Source organism: Rhinoraja longicauda, chromosome 6, assembly GCF_053455715.1.
Source record: "Rhinoraja longicauda isolate Sanriku21f chromosome 6, sRhiLon1.1, whole genome shotgun sequence".
In the NCBI taxonomy this organism is placed as follows: domain Eukaryota; kingdom Metazoa; phylum Chordata; class Chondrichthyes; order Rajiformes; family Arhynchobatidae; genus Rhinoraja; species Rhinoraja longicauda.
This window is the reverse complement of record NC_135958.1, coordinates 62,727,133-62,749,371: the sequence shown is the minus strand read 5'-3', so window position 1 is coordinate 62,749,371 and position 22,239 is coordinate 62,727,133. Positions and strand designations below refer to the sequence as shown.

The window sequence follows — 22,239 nt, the reverse complement described above, 5'->3', positions numbered from 1 at the left end:
AAGTCACCAAGATGGTCTTCAAAACGGGAGCCACCAGTGAACCACAGTTCGTTCACACAAGGGTCTGTACAAATAGGCGAGCATAGCAGATGTCGATCTGTTCAGGTATCAGGAGAAAGTAGTGTGCGACATTCCTGTCAGCATTCCTGCATTTAAACACCCAGAGTGGGTGCGGTTCAAGAATAGCTTACGCAACATTTGGTATCGTAGCCCGCAAAAGAAACCACCCAGCCCACCCCAAAAGTCAAGCAGCTTTAGAAGGGAGCTCCAACAAATATTTTGTAATTCAGTGGATATACCTAAGATCTTTAAAATGAGCTCAGCTACAATTACATTAAGTAGTATAAGAAGATATACCTAAGATCTTTAAAATGAGCTCAGCTACAATTACATTAAGTAGTATAAGAAGATAACTGCAGATGCTGGTGCAAATCGAAGGTATATATTCACAAAATGCTGGAGTAACTCAGCAGGTCAGGCAGCATCTCGGGAGAGAAGGAATGGGTGACGTTTCGGGTCGAGACCCTTCTTCAGAGGGTCTCCCCCTCTGTGATTTCTCCTGCCCTCCTACTCTACGACTACAATTACATTAAGGTTGTTCAACTAACATCATGATAATGACATGACTTTACTAACAGTAGCATAAAGTCAGTTCACAGTTCATTGCATTTCACAATCCCTTGCTAATGAGATATTCACTGGGGAAGTTGGTAAGATGCCAGAAGCAGCTTGTGCCTAAAGTCCTTTCCATGAAGGTGCTCCCAACTTAGTGTTCGTTGAACTCAATGTCTACTGGCCAGCGTATTTCACTCAGTGACATTTTCTATGGCAGTCAGAGTTGCCAAGACTCTGGTCTGATAATGTTGGTATTTCTCCATGATGGTCCTTATATTAGGTTACAAACTTCATATCAAAGGATACATGTTGCCTCTGGATGATTTTCTCAGACCCAGTATTGGGGTATGCCTGCTGCCATTGCCTGGATGCTGAGAAGGCAAGTAGCCCTCCCATCTTGGGCCAGAGGGGAACACCTGGTTCCCACTGAAGAATGATCACTGATGGCCAGGAGACGGCACCAGCACCTTCTAAACAGGAACCACCAGACAATTATTATTAGCAAGTAAAGACACAAAGCGGTGGAGTACCACAGCGGGTCAGGCAGAATCCCTAGAGAACATGGATAAGCGATGTTTTCTTCAGACTAATTGTGGTGGTAGATGGGGGTGTGTGGTGGTGAGTGACAAGTAGAGGTGTAGGAATTTTTGAAAAGCAGATGGTTGGACAAAGGGCAGAATGAAAAGACAAAAGATTTGAGATATAGATAGAAGGTGTGACATGTGAAGCTGGCAGAAGGAATATAGGTTGGAGGGTTAAAATGGGTGAGACTGGATGGAGTGGAGTACAGGGAATTTATGGGGTGGGGTATTATTTTTTGTGGGTAATGGGCCTGTCCCACTTAGGCGATTTTTTTGGCGACTGCCGGCGACTGTCAAAGTCGTAGCAGATCGCCAAACTTTTCTTTTACCCGGCGACAATGACCCCGATAATGCCGAGTCAGGTCGAGATTCCAGCGTCTTCTGAAACATCGCAAAAATTCCCACGCTGTCAATGCTTCTCGAGCGTACTAGTTTTCGCTGAAATCACTGACAAGTCGGTAAGTACTTGAGAGTTTTGAACTATAACACCTTGTTACTTAAAAACCAAGCTTCACTGTAACAAGGAATAAACTCGATTTACTTCAAGTTTACTAATAGCTGTATTAAAAAAAAATATTTAAAAGTGGTTGAGTGGATTTTTGTGAAAAGTGTGTGGGCATTCTTTGAAAATGTACAGGAGATATATATCTGGTTTCTGGGTTGCATATCTGGGTTTGGAGCTCACTTTAAATGTAATGGCTGAGGCCAAAAACATCACGAAAATTCCTTACCTGACCATCAAACTGTCGCCTCCAATCTATTTGTCAAATGTCCCGACGGTAAATAAATTGGTTAAACACAAGTATTTTATGGTATTTTGAAATGACTTTACTTATTTTAATATTATGTGCTTCTAAATGCATCTAAGAGAACCTATCAAACCTGGGGACAGCATGCGACAGCGCCCGCAATAAGCTACGATGTTTGGCGACAAGCCAGCTGTCGCCGAGAGATTTCAAACCATTTGATTTCTCGGCGACGCGCCGAGATCCACTCCGATCTTTGGAAGACTCCTCACCATCATGCCCGCGACATCCCGGTGAATGTTCGGCGACAGCCTAGTCGCCGGCAGTCGCCTTAAAATCACCTAAGTGGGACAGGCCCTTTACTTATTTAAATGTAGAGAATTCAATTTTCAACTTGAACTTACTCCAGCACTGTCGTTTTTTTTGTAAACTGGCTCCTTGTGTCTAAAAAAAAAATTCAAGTTCCCGGTTGCATCCATTTCAATTCTCCTTAACATTTCCATACTAACATCCATTCTTTGCCTTCTCCACTAGAGCAAGGCCAAACACGATCCAGAATAACAATATCTGTATTCCACCTGACTGTCATCTACAATCCAATGAACACTGCATTTTCTAATTTTAGTTAATCCTTAGCTCCAATGCTTCTCTCAATTATCCTTGAGGTCCAATGCCTCAAGGATAAGGCTCATGATGTTTTCCGTTGACAGAATCTGATGTAACATTCCAACTTCAAGGAAACACACTGACAAAAGTCCAGAATTCATGAGTTCTGCAATCAATTGAAGGCTTAAACTCTATGGTCAATACCTAATGACCACCATGTCCTGGCACACGACTGTCAGTTAATAGTCAAGCCTATCATTCCCTTGGTGAGAAGGCTGACAATATTTATCTCTTACACAGTAGCATAACATTCACTTTTTTGTAAAGAGTTTATTTCAGGGCTTTTAAAACAAAACTTGAATTTTCTAATTTAAACCAAAGATAATAACTCGAGCCAAGGTTAGTGAAAGTACAATGGGAATGGCCCAGGGTTTAACAGCTCCGCTCTTTGGATATTTTAATTCCAGTTCATTTGGACAGAGGATTATTAGTACAGACCAATCTTTTCTACTTGTTTTGTTTCTTTGCCTTGTTTAACAGTTTAAAAAAACAAAATACTATTTACCATTGGTATGCTTCCAGAATTTAATGGAATTCATTAAATTAAATAGTTAGCAAACTCTTCAGTGGCACAAGTTACTTTGAAGTGCTGAGATGGCATTATTCCAGCTCACAGCTGACTGAACTTAACCCAAGACTTAAATTGGCTTTCTGTGTTGTTTCCCCAAGTGGTCTGTCACATCATGAACCATTTAAAGAACTGCACAATAACGTTAAACTAGAGTGTTGGCGTTATTAATGAACAACTTCACTTTTGCAAACACTAAACCCCCAGTTCGTATGTACACAGTAGCTGCAAGATCAAGTACAGAGCAACACATTTGGGGCTTGCAGGCTGGTATCTGATCAGCTAACCAAGGAATTGGTGTGGGCGCACAATGGTGTGTTACAGATTTCTACGGTGACTCTTTTCATTGGGTCCTGCTCAACATGACAGAATACTCGGACAGCTGTTCTGGCCCCAGTCTTATACAAGGATGGACAATACAAACCAGAATCTTCACTCTTGAAATTTAGCAGGAGACAAACACCAACAAAAAGTCAGCAACAGAGTAAATGAACAACGATATACTTTGAAAGGCAGAAGATGCGTCAAAATATCTATGGAACAACAAATTAATTTGCAAGGTGATACTGGGACAGGGAAAGGAGGAGGAGGAGGAAGAGAACTAAAGCAACATTTAAAAAAATGTCTCCCTGACTTATGTGGGTGTTTTGGTGCTAAATCACTCTTTTATTAGCTAATTTTAAAGAAATCAAACAACCAAATATCATGTGGCTGCTGTAATTTATGGTAGCATTCCTGAAATTCTACTGGTCCTAGCCAACACCCACAATTGGGTTGACAGATAAAGGCAAGAATAAGACAAGTTTTTGGACTTTGCTGGTTTGGTGAAGCATTATTGAAGAAAACAGCAATTGAAACCGTATTTGAGCAATTGAGCCATATTTTTAAAAAAGTTTGAAGAGCCTGTACATTTGTACTTTTACGATTGTTCTGTCAGTAATTGACCCTATAACATACACATGTTTGAGGAACAAGGTCCATTCAGCGGTGCAGATAATGAGACAGGGTTGATTCCCGGATCTTGAGGTTAGCACCAGCGTTCAATTCAGCCTCTTGTGTTCTCTGTTTCGGTTTTCATTTGAACCATTAAAACTGCTTTGAAAGATGCAGCAAATGACATTCAACAGGTGTTCAATCCAAACTTTAGCCACGGAAGCCAAAGAAACCTTTGATGTAGCCTGTGAGGCCTCCCCGCCCTTTCTGCTCCACTTTCTCTTCTAAAGGTGGGAATGCAGCATGGTTCAGAGCCAGGTCAAAGAACAGGGGTTTGCAGGGAATGGGCTGGAACTCTGGTGGGAAGCACACTAGGTTGGCATGTTTGGTGACCAGAGAGGGATCGATGCAGAATACATCCAAACATTCTCTGAGGGGCTGCAAAAAAAAAAAAAAGCAAATCACAAAGTTACAATTGCAGCTCCATCAGCACAGATATCAATAAATTGCAGGCTTCATCTTGGTCATGGAAATAACGAGATCCAGTGTTGCCAAGGCAACACCAAATTATCCAGAATATCACTTGGGTGGCAACTAAAAGCACAATAATTTATTTTAAATGCCCCTAACGTATATGCTTTCCTGAAGCAGAGAAGTATAAAATATACAGATTAAGAGGCACATAAATTACACACAGCTCCAGCAATCCAGATTCAACCCTGGCCTCTGGTGTTGTCTGCATGTTCTCCTTGTGACCACAAAGGGTTCTCTTGGGCACATCAGTTTCACCCACACCAAAGAGATGCAAGCTGATAGATTGATTGGTTTATTGTGAAATTATTCCTTGCGTGGTTGCAGTGTATGTAAAGGTGAGAGAAAACAGGTCACAGGGAAGTAAATGGAGGGATGAGATCAATGGAAATCCTGAGCGCCAGCAGTGACTTAATGGTTTATTTTTATATTGTGGGAAATATGAAAATAATTCTTCGTTCTTGAGATATCACAATGTTCATGGAGGCAACACAATCTGGATCTCATCAAATGTCATCAAGCAGCAATTGGAGTGGAAATGGGTACGAAGCCTTGGACTTTCTCTCCAGCTTTGCTCAGGAATAGAAACCTAACTTAGAATTCAGCACTGTCATCTAGACTTACTTAGTATGATACAGAATACAGCTAATCAGCCCATTCGATTCATGCCAATAACCAAAACAAACCCCATCAGATTTCCGCATCTTTCTGTTGCCCTGTAACTCTGTTTTGACTCCCTTGCCCCATACAAGGCAAATTACAGGAGCCAATTAACCTGTCGGTTACTTTAAAATGTGAGAGGAAATCAGAAATACAGTGGAAACTGTCATCGACAGGCAAGACATGCAGATGGAAAAGACTGCACCGAGGCTGTAGAATTGCTGTGCTGTGCTTAACACACTGTGCTGTTTAAGCTCTAATCATAGACTTCAGCAGCTATCATTTGCTAGACTTTACCCTGCCTCCATCTCACTTCCAGTTTTGTCCGTTACCATCTGTCTGAAGAAAGGTCCAACCCGAAATGGGCAGCACAGTGGCGCAGCAGTAGAGTTGCGGCCTTACAGCGCTAGGGACCTTGTTTCGATCATGACTACGGGTACTGCATATTTTGTACATTCTCCCGTGACCACGTGGGTTTTCTCCATGTGCTCCAGTTTCTTCTCAAATTTCAAAGATGTGCAAGTTTGTACATTAATTGGCTTTTGTAAATTGCCTTTGAATGCAGGATGCAAAACTGGGATTCCATATAATTAGTGTACGGGTGATTGTTGGACTGCCTGGGCTCAGTGAGCCGAAGAGCCCGTTTCCATGCTGTACCTCTAAACTAAACAAATCCCCGATCAAAGAGCTAATATGAAACATGCAGGGTTCAGTATAAGGCATAGAATTTATACAATAATGATGTAAAGCAGATTCCAACAGATTACATACTATAGTTAGCAAAAGATTGACCAAAACTGAATGGAAAGAAAAAGAGGAAATACCAAGTGGGTTTTTATGATCTGCTAAACATTGCAGGAATATGGGGAAAGATTGGCAGCACCAGGTTCCCTTTTGTAAAGACTGGCAGAAGGTAAATATGAAACAGCCCATTTACTAAAGATAGTGTCAACAGGTAATTTGGCTGCTTCTCTTCATGTAGGCTTCCTTGTTACCTCATGGGATTGTGACCTCAAGGACTGTGACTGCACAGCTCTCAATTTAATCATAACTTTCCTTTATCTTGAGGAATAGCCACGTCATATTAGTGACCATAATATGATTAGTTTTAATCTGCATTTTGAGAGGGAGAAGGTTAATTTGATATAATTTATTGGTGGACCTGATATGTTCAGTTTTTTTTCTCACCTCCACCTTAATTTCCCCCCCCCCCCCCCCCATCTACTTTGATTCTGAAGAAGGATTCCGATCCAAAAGATCACCTATTCTTTTGCTCCAGAGACTCCAGTATTCTGTGTCTATCCTGCACCTGCAATTCCTTTCCACATGAAAGTAACTTTTCTTCCCTTCCACCTATATTCCTTCTCCTGGCATCGCGTTTCACACCTTTGGCATCTTCTCTCAGCTTGCCTTTTCATGTCTGGCCGTTGTCCAACCATCTGCCGACGCTGACCCTCCCCCTCCCCCTCCCACCTGTATCCATCTACCACTTGCCAGACTTTGTCTCGCCCCCGTCTCTTTTCTCACTTTCTCCCCTTGACTAGAGTCATATAGCATGGAAACAAGTCCTTCAGCCCAACAAATCCATTTCCACCTATCACTTGCTGGGCTTTATCCCGTCCCCACCTTCCTTTCTCCCCCCTACAGTCTGAAGAATGGTCTCAACCCAAAACATCACCTATCTATGTTCTCCAGAGATGCTGCCTAACCCACTGACTACTCCAGCATGTTGTATCCTTTTTGGTAAACCAGCATGCACAGTTCTTTGTGCCTTAAACCTACCAAGTACCCTGTGACCCAATAGATTTTTATCAGTCTTCAATTGGTGTCATACAGTATTATGCACCAAATACAGCTAAATATAATCAATTCAATCTGATAAATTTGATTTTGCTCAATTTCTAACCACACATTTAGATTTAAATCAGTGAAGCAATTGCCTTCTATTGATCTCAAAACATTTCTTACTAGTTCAGGGGAAAAAACCTCGCAGAAATGGTTGTGAACCCCTTACCTTCTCGCCTTTCACCTGAAGCTGCGATACCATCTCACCAACGTCTTCAGTGTCTAGATGGTATGGGGAAAGGCAAGTATATAGCATCACAATAGTCTGATAAAACAGTTACATAATCATTAGCCACAAATATTATTCCTGCCAGTACTCTCCCCAAAACGTCATAGGTACAGATAATAACAATTGTTACCCCCTGTTGCAGAGAATAAATTATAGTCATTCTTCCAAACACTATTAGATTACATTCTTCATTATATAGAGCCAAGACACCATTACTTATTTCATGACATAAAGCTATAAATTCTATTACTTTCCATTACTGTTACTTTCTACAAATAACTTGATCACAGTGATTAAAGCATTAAGTTAAATAACAAAATAACATTTATATGGTGATCGAGTTATAGAGTGATACAGTGTGGAAACAGGGCCTTCGGTCCAACTTGCCCACACCGGCCAGATGTCCCATCTGCACTAGTCCCACCTGCCTGCGTTTGGTCCATATCCCTCCAAACCTGTCCTATCCATGTACCTGTCTAACTGTTCCTTAAACGTCAGCATAGCCCCAGCCTCAACTACCTCCTCTGGCAGCTTGTTCCATGCACCCACCACCCTTTGTGTGAATTATAATATAGTAAATAAGATTCATAGAAGTGATTTTTCAACAGAACCTGAGCTAAAAATAAAGTGCTGGAGGAACTCAGCAGGTCAGACAGCAGGTGGAAGAAAATGGACAGTCGAAGAAGGGTCCTGACCCGAAATGGCATCTGTCCATTTCCCTCCACTAATGCTGCCTGACTGGGTGAGTTCCTCCAGCATAGTTTCCGGTTCAAAATTGCACCATCTGCAGTCTCCACTCGAGAGATTGAAAAAAAAAATTGCAAGGCAAGTGAATACATGAGATGAGCAGGTCTTGGTTAGAGAGATACCTTGAAGAAGTGTTAAATATTGAAAGAGCCAGGGAAATGTAAGGAAGGAATTTTAGAAATTTGGGTCCAAGTCCCAGAGTTACAAACCAGGGCAGTTGCCTACAGAGTGAATGGCAGAGCTCTGGGGAGTGTTGTACAGCAGAGGGTTCTAGGAATGCAGGTACATAGTTCCTTGAAAGTGGAGTAACAGGTAGATAGGGTGGTCAAGAATGCTTTTGGCACATTGACCTTCATCAGTCAGAGGATTGAGTATAGAAGTTGGGAGGCCATGTTACAGTTGCACAAGACATCAATGAAGCCTCATTTAGAGTATTGTGTTCAGTTTTGGACACTGGTATAGGAAAGACGTTAAGCTGGAAAGGATGCAGGGAAGATTTACGAGGATGTTATCAGGACTGGTGGGCCTGAGCTATAGGGAGAGGTTAGACTTTATTTCTAAGGACACAGGTCGATGAAGGGTGATCTTCGGTAGAGTTGCTGCTTTACAGCGAATGCAGCGCCGGAGACTCAGGTTCGATCCTGACTACGGGTGCTGCACTGTAAGGAGTTTGTACGTTCTCCCCGTGACCTGCGTGGGTTTTCTCCGAGATCTTCGGTTTCCTCCCACACTCCAAAGACGTACAGGTATGTAGGTTAATTGGCTGGGTAAATGTGAAAAATTGTCTCTAGTGGGTGTAGGATAGTGTTAATGTGCAGGGATCACTGGGCGGCACGGACTTGGAGGGCCGAAAAGGCCTGTTTCCGGCTGTATATATATGATATGATATGATATGAGAGGAATAAATGTCAGGCCAAAGGGTCTGTTTCCATGCTGCTTGACTATGTAACCTTTCATGATTTACCACAAAAAAAAATGCTTTACTTTTATTCTATTAAAGTAGATGACATCACATTTTTCAGCAAGTTCCAGCTAGCAGAGTAATGAACACCCGAATATAAATATAGCAAAAGCATGATTAGTATTAAACACAGGAAATAACAGAAACATTCAGTAAGCCAGGCAGCATCTGTAAGGTAGCTGGAAATAGACAGCAGTGAGGCAGAAACCATAAAGAGCAACTAGAAATTTCTCAGTCAGGGAATATTTATAGAGACGGGAAGTACTCCAATTAGTCAGCATCAGCAGAGAAAATGTTCCACAGATAAACACCACTGCACATGAGCTGGGAAGGTTGATGGTGATGTTGGGAACAGATGAATCTTGGTAAAAAGCTTGATTGGGTCAGATGTTTACTTTGGCACAGATAGTATGTTAACCCTGCAGTCTGTCTCAGCCTCAGACACTGGTCAGGAAGAGGGATGGCATCAGTAATGAGTTCATTTTGCTCATGGTGGCAGGAGAAGATAAAAGAGTTGGTGGTCTCGTTGAGTTACTCCAGCTTTTTGTATCTATCGTTGGTTTAAACCAGCACCTGCGGTTCCTTCCTATGTAACAGGATGAAATGTTCATGATACATAACCAAGCGCCAACTCAATAGAGTTAACCTACTCACCTAAAATAGCAGCTGCTTGGACAGAGTATTTCTCAGCATTAACTCGGGCAGCTAGTTCTTTCACATCAGGAAGATCCTGCATACATGGAGCACAGTATTATTCTAGTCCAATGACCACAATTGTATATATTTTAAAAAAATGCAAATTATCCATGATTGTTCTTGCAAACACAATTCCAATGACAAAACAAATACCGTACATTTTATATGCAGCTTTATGAAGTGGAATTTATAAATATTACTCTTGTATCTGATTGAACTAGGTTGTACCGTATCACTTGACTCAGACTATTATGTCTGGCATTTACATTAAGACAAGGAAAATAAAAAATCAGCAAATTGCTATAAAAGCCTTGAAAACTGGAGCTGTATATGCAATCATAAAAATCTTTACAGAAAAAATGATAAAACCAAAAGATAGTTTAATACTGTCCTGGTTCCAGTTCAGGTTGTTGACTCATTCAAACGGGTGATTAAAAACAGATCTTAAATCTAACCCAACACGACAAACTGCTTTGTGGCCAGTCTTTGGGTGAAGTTTGAAACTGCACCTTGGTCGCCTGTTCAGACAATGCAGTGACGGCACAGCACAGCCAAATGTGATTGGCATTCATTGCAGGGAGGACTTTCTCCACCATATGATGCAATGAAATGTTTCACAGCCAGTTACTTTATAAATAGGTTTTGTAGCCAATCTCAAATCTTTTTTTTGTACAATGCAACAGGCAAAATCAGAGAGAAGGGCAGAAACAGCTGGCTCTCACAAGTGCCTTTTTCCCCAAGGCGCCATCCCCTCCCATTTGCCCCACATATCTCACGTTGTTTAGTTTAGAGATACAGACACTTCGGCCTCCCAAGTGCACGCCGACTAGCGATCCCGGTACACTAGCATTATCCTACACACACACACTAGAGACAATTTTATAATTTTACCATGACAATGAATCCGTATGTCTTTGGAGTGTGGGAGACAACGGGAGCTCCCGGAGAAAACTACCGCTCTCTATTGGAGCAACTCTACCCGCTGTGCCTCCTTGGTCTGATTGACAAAGCTGAGGTCCAGGGAAAATATATAGAAGACAGACACATGGCTGCCTCACAACTCCTGCTGTGACATGTGACCGACCCAGTTACTGTCTGCATGGAGTTTGTATGTTCTCCATCTAACAACTTGGAAGTTTTCTCTGTGTGCTCTAGTTCCAATCCACATGTAATTGAGTGCTGGCTCAGACTCTGTGGCCCAAAGAGAAAATATTTGTACTGTATGTCTACAAGAACTCCAATTATGCCTTTCCCAACTGATTAATCATGAGACACATTTGAATTCCATTACCCAATGTAAGAAGATAGCAGCACCAAAGCACCACACGTTTCTTTTTATACTGTTTATTTCCTGAAAACACCCATAAATTAATATTTTTTATTAGAATATGGATTTGGCAATACCGTACCTGTAAAATACTTGTCAATTTTGCAGTTTGGGTCTGTGCTTCACTGGTGTATTTAAGGACTCGCTCATATAGAACCAGGGCTTCACTCCACTTCTTTACCAGCACATAGGACTGAGCAATGAAAAAACACCTATAAAATAAAAGACATTGAGGCAAAAGCTGAGGAACCTTTCCTGCAAAGTCACATTACGCCGTGCAACTGCTCGGTAATGCAAAAAATAAACCACCGGAGACTAACCAGTGGTTAGTTTGATATCTCTGGTAGAAAGAATCTCTAGAAAGCTGAAAAAGTGATGGGGGCAGGACAAGGCCCCATCAACTGTATCCACCTACCACTATCACTTACAAGTAATAAGTGGATACAGGTGATGGGGATTTTGATTAGCAGATGGGTGGACAAAGGATAGAGATGAAAAGGAGGATTCATGGGAGGTGGTCTTGGAGGGGAGGATGCTCCTCAAACTGCGGAGCATCTTGGACAATACAGCTCACCCCCTCCATGATACAATGGTCAACCTGAGGGGGTACCTTGAGCAACAGACTGGTTCCACCAAGGTACAATACAGAACACCACAGAAGATCCTTCCTCCCTGTGGCTGTAAAACTGTACAACTCCTCCACCTTTGGTCGTGAGGTAGACTGACCCCCCCTCCCCAATCTTTGCACATCCCAATCCTTTCCACTCGTCACTTTAATTTCAAGTTTCATGTATTTTGTGTTTTATGACTGTTTGCAGATCAATTTCCCATCTAGGATAAATAAAGTTCTACGTATCGTACGGAGATAAAAGGATGTCAAGTAAGGATAAGAATACAATGTAAAGGGATTTAGGTGGAAGGGGACTGGTCAGGTGGGTAGTGTTTGTGGGAGAAGGGGGCAGGATAGTGGAGAAATGGGTGCACACGGGGGGGGGGGGGGGGGGGGTTGGGGGCACAAGAAAGGGGTAAAGAAGAAGGAAGGGTGTAACCCGGAATTGGAGAATTCAATGCTTATACTGTTGGGGAGTAAGCTACCCAAGCGTAATACGAGGTGCTGTTCCTACAGTTTGTGTGTGGCCTCACTCTGGAAAGAGAGGCAGTCCAGGACAAACAGGTGGGTATGAGAATGGGAAGGGGAGCTAAAATGATTAACAACAGGAAGATCCAGCCTTCCTTGGGCGGACCAAGCACAAGTGTTTGGCAAAATGTTCGCCTAATCTATGCTTGGTCTCGCTGATGTAAAGACCACATTGGGAACACCAAATGTAGGAGGTGGTTAGAGGAGATGCACATGAACCTCTATCTCACTTGGAGGGGCAGCTGGGGTTACATCTCCTCCGGTTGCAGGGCAAAGAATCCGGGGAGAGGGTGGTGTGGGTGGGAAGGGATGAGTGAACCAAGGAATTGTGGAGGAAACGGTGTCCAAGAAAAGGATGGGAATGTGACCAATGGTGGGATCTTTTTGCAGACTCACTGCATGTCCAATTGTAAGGAAAGTATTGGAGTATTGGAGAAAAAACAAAGCAGGGACTGATTTGGAGGCAACATGGTTTAGTGAAGGGGAAGTTCTGTCTCAAAACTCTGATTGTTTTTTGAGGCAACTAAGAAAATTGACGAAGCCAATGTGGTAGATGTTGTTTTACATAGACTTTAGCAATGCTTTTGATTAGGGTACATGGGATTCAAGGTGTGTCGGCAAACATACTCAAATTGGCTCGATTTAAAGGAATGCTATTCTGTTAATGTGAATGAGTTGAAGGCAGGGCACCATTTACATCAAACAAAGCTGTATATTTACTCAACAAACAATAAATAATGCATGTCATCTATCCCATACAATCCCATGAGTAGAGAACATTCACAAATGATGTGGATGATGTAAATGTCCATCTCTGACAGCTGTCACAAGGTAGGACCAACGGGGTACCCTTTGTTCTAGACAGGCATAACCATTTGGGGTGACCATATAATCTTAATTTCACAAATAATCCCTCAGGATTGAGACCGATTGCTTCCACTCCAGTGCTGAGTGAAAGATGCCAGAGTGTGATCTAAAAAAAATGTGGTGTGGCCATTACACACAAGCAACCATATAATATTGGCCAAAAGTTAGCTTACCCAGCACTGGACACTCTAGATGGCTACCTAACTCTGCGCTATGAAAATGGGTAGTCATTGTTCCCAGCATCAGTCATAGAGTATTAGAGTGTGGAATAGGCCCTTCAGGCAAACCCGCCCACACCGGCCAACAATGTTCCAGCCACACTAGTGCCAACTGCCCACGTTTGGTCCATATCCCTCCAAACCTGTCCTATCCATGTACCAACCTGTCCTAGCCATGTACCTCAAATAACTTTTTTGGGGTTAGACAATTAACATACAGACATTGCTTACGAGGATATTGCCAGGACTTCAAGGACTGACCAATAAGGAGAGGTCGGGCAGGCTAGGACTTTATTTCTTGGAGCACAGAAATATGAGGGGTGATTTTATAGGCATATATTAGATCATAATAGAATGATCTTATTGAGATGTATAAAATCATGAGAGGAATAGATCGGGTAGATGCACAAGTTCTGGATTATTGTTCCAGGGACTCGAGTTGTAATTTCACCATGGCAGATGAAGAATATAAATTCAAGTGATAAGCAAATCTGGAATTTGAAAGTAATCAGGAAACTACTGGATTGCCATAAAAACCCATCTGTTTTTCTAATGTCCTACAGGTATGAAAATCTGCTTTCCTTATCTGGTCTGACTGATACTGGATTTGAGATGCATCAATGTGATTGACACTTAACAGTCTCCTCGGTTTAAGGGCAATTAAGGCCAATTCCATGCACATCTCATGAACAAATCTTTAAAAAAAACTAATTAGAGAGCAGGGTGCCACTGATATCCAGGGAATCATTTGACACGTTTCAACCATTCATGTGAAAAAGTCACATAAAGGGAATAAAAGCATCACTCTGTATCTTCAATACTGATTAGGCAGCAAGTATTAATTTATTTGTATTGAAATAGAACATGTAAAATGCAGATCAAACTAGAAAAGCATTAAAAAATAGGCACAACATTTAATTGTGCAACTGAAAGGGAATATTAAAGAAACACAAGGCTGCTTAACACAGATGGACAATTGAGACCTATTCATTGTAATTCCGATACCATAATGGTAGACTATGTCTTGCAGTGATCAAGTTCAAGTGCAGTGTTTCTAGCTTGAGGGAGAACTGGAGTCAGTGCAATGTAAAGGAACTCAAAGGGTTCCAGGATTATATATACATTTTCATCCTAGTCGTTCAGGATAACAGGCAGGTGACCATCTGCAAGGTAAGGAAGAGGACAGATGTGCTGTCTCTTTCAGGACACAGGCTAGTCTAAAACAGATACCGACCGGTGGGTTGATGAGACCCAAGGACTGTGACCAGAACTTAGCATCATGGAATCCAGGTGTGGCAACACCAAATGTAAATTCCCTGTTCTGCTCACACACACCACCCATCTGCTTTTGCTTATTAGCATTACCACCACCCTGCTACTGGTTGTCAACACAAATACTTTCCTCACACCTCACCCATTTGATTGCATTTTCTCCCAGAGGGCACTTATGACTCACATGAGGTTACATCTCTTGCAGAAAAAAAACATTTAATCTAACTTACTAAATGTGGGTGCGTATTGCATTTCACGCAGAATGGTGGTCAGTCTGCAATGTTACCCGATATCTCTCATTTCTCCAGCTCATTGGCTGTAGAATACTACCTAAATTGAGAACTGCCCAAAGGCAGGGATTAAGAAATTAATGGAGCAGTTGTTTCATTGAAGAGTCATGAAGAGAACACACCCCTCCTCCATTCTTACCTGTATGCCTTGTAAACTGAAGTCTTCAGCTCCACCTCTGCCTGGAAATCTTTATCGTCTTCCAGCCCTGATAGTTGTGGCAGTTCTGAAAGATTCTAAACAAACAAAGTGTAATATTAGGAAAAGATGTAGAAGGAATCAAATACATCACAAGAGCATATGGGTTCCAAAAATCTTTCAATACCGTTGAGCAAACATTTGGAAATGCTATTAGTTATAATTAGACAAGGCAAATGCAATGCTAGCATTTATTTTAAGAGGGCGAGAATACAAAAACAGGGATGTAATGCTGAGGCTCCATAAGGCACTGGTCAGGCTGCATTTGGAGTATCGAGAGCAATTTTGGGCACTATATGAGGAAGGATGTGTTGTACTTGAAGAGAGTCCAGAGTAGGTTTACACGGAATGAGTGGGTTAACTTACGATGAGCATTTGACGGCACCGGGCCTGTACTCGCTGGAGTTTAGAAAAATGAGGTGGGGGGGGGACCTCATTGAAATGTACCAAATAGTGAAAGGTTTGGATAGAGTGAATGTGGAGAGGATGTTTCCACCAGTGGGAGAATCCAGGACTAGAGGTCATAGCCTCAGAATTAAAGGACGTTCTTTTAGGAAGGAGATGAAAAGGAATGTCTTTAGTCAAAGGGTGCTGAATCTGTGATTGCCACGGAAGGCTGTGGAAGCCAAGTCAATGGATATTTTTAAAGCAGATAGATAGATTTTTGATTAATATGGGTGTAATGGGTCATGGGGAGAAGGCAGGAGAATGGGGTTAGGAGGGAGAGATAGATCAGCCATGGTTGAATGGTGGAGTAGACTTGATGGGGCAAATGGATCATTTCTGCTCTTATCATCTATGACCCAAGGCAACCAATACCCAACAATGCCTTATGGTACCTACTCACATGTACGCATCGCCTAACGCTCATTGTTATTGGTCATAGGGGCGGCACAGCAGTAGAGTTGCTGCCTTACAGCTCCGGAGACCCGGGTTCGATCCCTACTACGGGTGCTGTCAGTTCAGAGTTAGTATGTTCTCCCCGTGACCCTGAGGGTTTCCTCCCACATTCTAAAGACGTACAGGTATGTAGGGAAATTGGATTGGTATAAATGTAAATTGTCCATCGTGTGTGTAGGATATTGTTGATGTGCGGGGATCGCTGGTTGGTGCAGACATGGTGGGCCAAAGGGCCTGTTTCCACACTATATCTCTAAGCTAAACTAAATTCCTATATGTACAGAAGACTGAAATGTTGAATTTAGACCATCAAAGAGGAGAAACAGGACGTGTGCTAAAGTATTTGTGCACAGGAGTCAGCTTTGTCTTATTTCATACAATGCAAGTTTAACAACCATACTTCATTGCAGCTCAATTTTACCCTTCTCACAGGATATTTGGACAGGTACACAAATAGCAAAGGTTTAGAGGGATATGGGCTAGTGGGATTAGAGTAGATCGGGCATCTTGGTCGACATAAGCAAATTGGGCCAAATACGGTTCTGCGTTGTTCTATTAGGTCAGGTGGTGCTGGAGACAGAATTGAACTGGGCTAATATTACTCAAGGATGACCAACACCAGAAACTACCAGTCACAAAACAACAGAAAAAGCAAGTTACCAGAAATTGTAGAATTCAATCCAGAGTCTTATGCTGCAACAGGCCTGACCAACAGTGGGAGTGATCCTCAAACTTTGCAATAACAATTCAGGAGGCAAGACTGATAGGATTGGGATTGAGATCACCCAAACACAGATTGGCAACTGCCTTGTAAAGCACCCATGGTTGGACCATAGAGGGAATCCTAAACTTCATTGATTGCCACTTTAATTCTTCATCCCATGTTAACCTGTTTGTGGTCCAACAAAGCTTGAGGAACAGCACCTCATCTTCTGCCAAGGGATGTTGCAAACCTGGCCTAATCCTATTAGATCCTTTGGTTGTATCTGTGGCCGCTATCAATTTAAAACATTTGCTTTCATTCCCAGTTCTGATGAAGTGCCTTCAATCTGAAATATTAACCCAGTGTCTATTTCCACAGACGTTAGCCGACTGCTTCCAACATTTTCTGTTTATTTTATTGCATATTTTAACTAGCTCAAGGGCAACCGAATCAGAGTTAACTCCACAAAGTACCCAGATCCACGTATCAGCTTATAAACACAACCCTTACCTGCAGGATAATGTCATAAAGTCGGATCAAGTCTTGTGGCCGCAACACACGTTTCCCATCATCTTGTGTTGGGTCATTCAGTTGCTTCTGCAAGGCTTCAGCCATGATGACATTGCGTTTTATTGCCGTGGAAAGCTTAATGTACGTAAGGTAGCTGTGTGGATGCAAGCAACAATGACTACTGAGCTATGGAGAACACAAAGCCTTACTCAAACTATTTTACTGAAGAGTGTATTTAAAACTTTTTAAAAAATCAATTGGTAGATGCAAAAAAAGTAGTTAAAATTCAGATTCGTCACGAATACTAAAATAGGCTTATGGTGCTGAATAATCTATTCCGTTTCCAATAATGCTCACACGAGCTTAACAAATTGAATATGAATCTTCGGAAAAATTATGCCTGCAGCCTGTTCTTCATCCTCCTATCTCTTACCACTATGGACAACAGTGTATTTCTTATGCATTACAGTATTAATGAAAATTGAGCTGAGGCAAGAAGCCAACGTATACACCAGTTGCAGGTGACTAAAACCTGCTAATATTATTTGGGAAAAACAAGGAACTGAGATGCTGGTTTATACCAAAGAAAGACACAAAATGCTGGAGTAATTCAGCAGGTCAGACAGTATCCTGCAGAACGTGGATAGGTGACATTTTTGGTTGAAACCGATCTTCAGACACTTTGTGTCATTTTATTTTGGAATACTTTGACTCTATGAGTCTACAAGACTTCGGCACCCCTGACATAAATTGTGCAGGCATAAGCACCAAAGGCAGCAAATGATATCATGGTTTTCACAGCAAGAGATTTAAGTACAGGAGCTAAGATGTCTTGCTGCAGCTATACATGGTTCTGGTGCCACTGCACCTGATGCATTGTGTGGAGTCTTGATCACTTTACTGAGAGAAGATGTACTTGCCATAGGAGTGTATTGAATACTCACCAAACTGATTCCTGGGATGGAAGGCCTACTATACAAGGAGAAATTAGGTTGACTAGGTTTTGTATTCACTTGGGTTAAGAATGAGAAGGGATCTAATTGAAACGAGGGTGGTGAACATATGGAATTTGCTACAGAGGTTACAGATGTCAAATCAATGAATATTTTTACGAAGATGGATTATATGCCTGCCTGCTAAAGACATGGGAAGAGACCTGGAATACCATATTCATATCAATGAGAAACTAGGAATAGAGGTGCCATTATATGCAGACAAGGATAAGGATAAGACAAGGATAAGGATAAGACAGTGCTGGAGATAAGACAGTGCTGGAGCAGTTCAGCAGGTCAAGCAGCATCATAACACAGATAAGCAACCTTTTGGGTCGGGACCCTTCTCCAGACTCCTTTTTTCTTGCATTAAGAAAGGAGGGGCAGGATAAAGCCTAGCAGGCTACACAGGTCACGAGGATTATTTGATAGACAGCTGGCCAGACAAAGGACAGAAATGAAAAGACAGGTCTGACACTAAAGGATTGAAGAGTTCCAAACTAAGCTAGAGGAAGGAATGCAGAAGGGGGCCAGGACAGAAAGGTCAGTATAGGAATGGGTACAGGAGCTAAAATGTATAGCAAGCGGGAGATCCTGCAGGCCTTAGCCGACCGAGCGTTTGGTGAAATGGTCACCGAGTCTACAATTATCTGTGCCGATGTACAGGAGACCACGTCGGGAATACCAGATCCTGTAAATGAGGTTCGTCACAGTGCACATGAACATCTGCTCACCTGGAAGGACTGCTCGGGTCCCTGAATGTTGGTGAAGGAGGAAGTGCAGGGATATAGATATAGGTGCAATGATCATTTTACCTTCTCAGACAATCCTTCAGGATTAAGGTAGACACGAAATGCTGGAGTAACTCAGCGGGACAGGCAACATCCCTGGAGAAAAGGAATGGGTGACGTTTCAGGTCGAGACTCTTCTTCAGACCGAAGGGTCTCGACCCGAAACGTCACCCATTCTTTTTCTCCAGAGATGCTGCCTGTCCCGCTGAGTTACTCCAGCATTTTGTGTTTACCTTTGATTTAAACCAGCATCTGCAGTTCTTTCCAACAACCTCAGGATTAAGGATAATTTGTTTCCACTCTAGCGCTGAGTGAAAGATGTCAGAATGCAATTTTTCTTAAATGTGGGGTGCCATTATACAAAAGCTACCATATAGTCTTAGCCCACTTCTAGCGTATCCATCACAGGGAGAGATGCTCTCGGTGGCAACATAACCTGTTTGCGCTAGGAAGATGGGAACATTATTTCAAGGCTCAGTCTCAGAGGGATTTTATGAGTATGAAGCAGCCAAATTAGTTATAGTTCTCACCTTGCAAAGCAGGCTCAAAGGAGCAAATGGTCTAATCATGGCTTTACTTAGATTTGTGCATGGTCCATTTCTGGAATGCACATTGCCTCCAGCAGATTTTGAGAGACTACTGAATAGCAGGAGTCAAGTAAAAAAGACTTTACTCTCATTCACATACACGTTCACACAGATGAGCTCTATCATCCCATAGCTGCTATCAGCAATGAATATACAGCACCAGCCATCGATATCCTTCCTGGTGTCTGCAGTTCAATTGCATGCTGTTAAAACCAGAGCAGTCTTCAGCAGCGCTCAAAATAAAAAGCACATCAAGTCAAAGATATACATACCTGTGGAGATATTGTAGGCCAGACACCTTTCCTGGGTCAAGCTCCAGAGATCGCTCCCGCTGCTTCTGTGTCTGAATGAAGCACAAGAAAATAGCCAGCAATGCTACAATCATGCATACGGCACCATCTTCTTTCACATCTCTTGCATCTTTCCTGGCAAGATCATTGATACTTATTTTCCGCCCCCGCCCCCCACCCCACAATCTTCTGTAGGAAGATTGCCCTCTTATTTATTAATTATGTGCCTACGGTATCTATGTAACATCTGCCAATAAACTCAATTGGTCCTAACCTTATTAAAGTTACATTTTCTTGCACCATGTCTTTGTTTTTAAAAACACACAAGAATACACCTTTTAGCTTTTTCTTCCCATTGTCCATTATTTACGTGTGATATTGTTGGATGTTCTATTGCCAGATACATCAGAACTTTATTTTTGCCAAATGCCTAAACAAATGCATTATTTGGGACAGAAATCCCTTCAATATCTCTTCCTCATCAATTCCTTCATGGCCTTAACCCTAGCCATCCTTCATTTCTGCCTGCCTTTAATCTCATTCCAATACTAGCACTCTTACACTTGCCATACTAAAAATGCCAGCTCAAAACATATAAATGCAAGTGAATAGGAAGATCAATTTGCTCTTTACTACATGGTACTCAATACTCCTTGTTTCCTTGCATTACATGTCCAAGTGGTTCACAATGTCCACACTTGTTTGATATTAAAATGGAAATCCCAGCTAATTGCTAATAGGTCAGCATTCCAACCACACAGGATTAGCATTAAACATGTTATTCAATGACCAAACTCAAAGTACAGTATTTTAGGCACTGCACCTCGAAGAATGTCAGTTTTGTAGAGGTGCTTGGAGATAACATAACCTCAGAGTCCCTTCAGTACAAATGACAGAGATATCAATTCAAGATGAAAAAAGGATCTTATATAATAGAGAAATTAAGACAGAGACAACAAGAAACTGTAGCTGTTGAACTCTTGAGCAAAAAAAGTGCTGGAGAAATGTGACGGAAGGGTCCAACTCGAACATCGCCCGTCCATTCCGTCCACAGATGCTGCCTGACATGCTGAGTTCCTCCAGCACTGCTTTTTTTTTATAGATCGCGAAATTATTTCCCTTAGTGGGAAACCGGGAACTCAGGGACATAATATTAAATTATTTAGGAGTAAAATCTAAAAATGTTATAAAGAGAAATAGAGCAAAGGCAGAAAGATGGAACTGACCCGATTAGCCATGATCTGAATGATGAGGAGTAAATCAGCCAAGAAGGTTGTTGGCTGCAATCTTCCCCCCAGCGACAAACTGTACACTGCACGGGCCAGGAAGCGAGCGGGCAAGATCATCTCTGATCCTTCTCACCCTAGCCATAAACTCTTTGAAGCACTTCCCTCTGGAAGGTGACTCCAGACTGTAAAAGCCGCCACAGCCAGACATAAAAACAGCTTTTTTCCACAAGTCGTAGCTTTACTCAATATCCAAAAGTCTGTAGTCACTTTTTACTCTGGTTTATTTCACTCACATGTTTAAACTGTAATGTTGTATTCTTAATGTTTTAATGTTTTATGCTTTATTCTTAATTGTTTACTGTATATTCGTGTTGTTACTTGCGAGCGGAGCACCAAGGCACATTCCTTGTATGTGTACATACTAGGTCAATAAACTTATTCATTCATTCAAAATGACTCATTGCTCACAGCTACACTAGCACATATCAGTATATGATCATCAGCAGCCTTTATTACATTTCTCCAAAAGCCTTTCGCTCAATCTTACCGGATCAACCCTCAGCTCCTCACGAACTGCCTGAATGGCATCACGGCACTCACTCAACAAGCTCTCGTACAGTCGCTCCTTGGCCTCATCTGTTGTCGTCTGTAACAGAAAACCATTTGAGAATAAGACAACTGCAGCTATTTCCAGATAGAAGATAGAATGCTGGAGTAACTCAGCGGAACAGGCAGCATCTCTGGATAGAAGGAATGGGTGACATTTCGGTTCAAAACCCTTCTTCAGACGGAGTCAGGGGAGAGGGAGACACAGATAAGGAAGTGAAAAGTGTGAGAATGAGACATCAAAGGGGATGCGGTTCATAGAAAATGTAGAATAGATCAGTGTTAGCTGGGAGAGGATGACAACGAAGCATACAGAGATAAGATTTAATCAAGGGGACAGTCAGACTGGTCGGAGAACTAGGAAGGGGGAGCGATGGAGAGGGAAAGCAAAGGTTACTTGAAGTTATAGAAGTCAATATGCCTACCGCTGGGGTGCAAGGGGCCTAAGAGAAATATAAAGTGCTGTTCCCCCAATTTGCACTGGGCCTCACTCTGACAGTGGAGGAGACCCAGGATAGAAAAGTCAGTATGGGAATGGGGGAGGA

General features: G+C 42.1%; 1 protein-coding gene across 1 annotated transcript in view; it reads right to left on the bottom strand.

The window, feature by feature from the left end:
• Nucleotides 1-2,107: 2,107 nt before the first annotated feature.
• The window catches only part of srp68 (signal recognition particle 68), a 42,173-nt gene continuing 22,041 nt past the window's right edge, over nucleotides 2,108-22,239 (bottom strand). The window contains exons 9-16 of the mRNA XM_078401135.1: nucleotides 21,636-21,734; nucleotides 19,842-19,912; nucleotides 17,200-17,353; nucleotides 15,030-15,124; nucleotides 11,188-11,317; nucleotides 9,737-9,812; nucleotides 7,315-7,367; nucleotides 2,108-4,547 (exon numbers count right to left, since the gene is read on the bottom strand). Coding sequence (XP_078257261.1) covers nucleotides 4,320-4,547; nucleotides 7,315-7,367; nucleotides 9,737-9,812; nucleotides 11,188-11,317; nucleotides 15,030-15,124; nucleotides 17,200-17,353; nucleotides 19,842-19,912; nucleotides 21,636-21,734 — 906 coding nt within the window. The 3' untranslated portion in view covers nucleotides 2,108-4,319. The remainder of the gene's footprint in view (nucleotides 4,548-7,314; nucleotides 7,368-9,736; nucleotides 9,813-11,187; nucleotides 11,318-15,029; nucleotides 15,125-17,199; nucleotides 17,354-19,841; nucleotides 19,913-21,635; nucleotides 21,735-22,239) is intronic.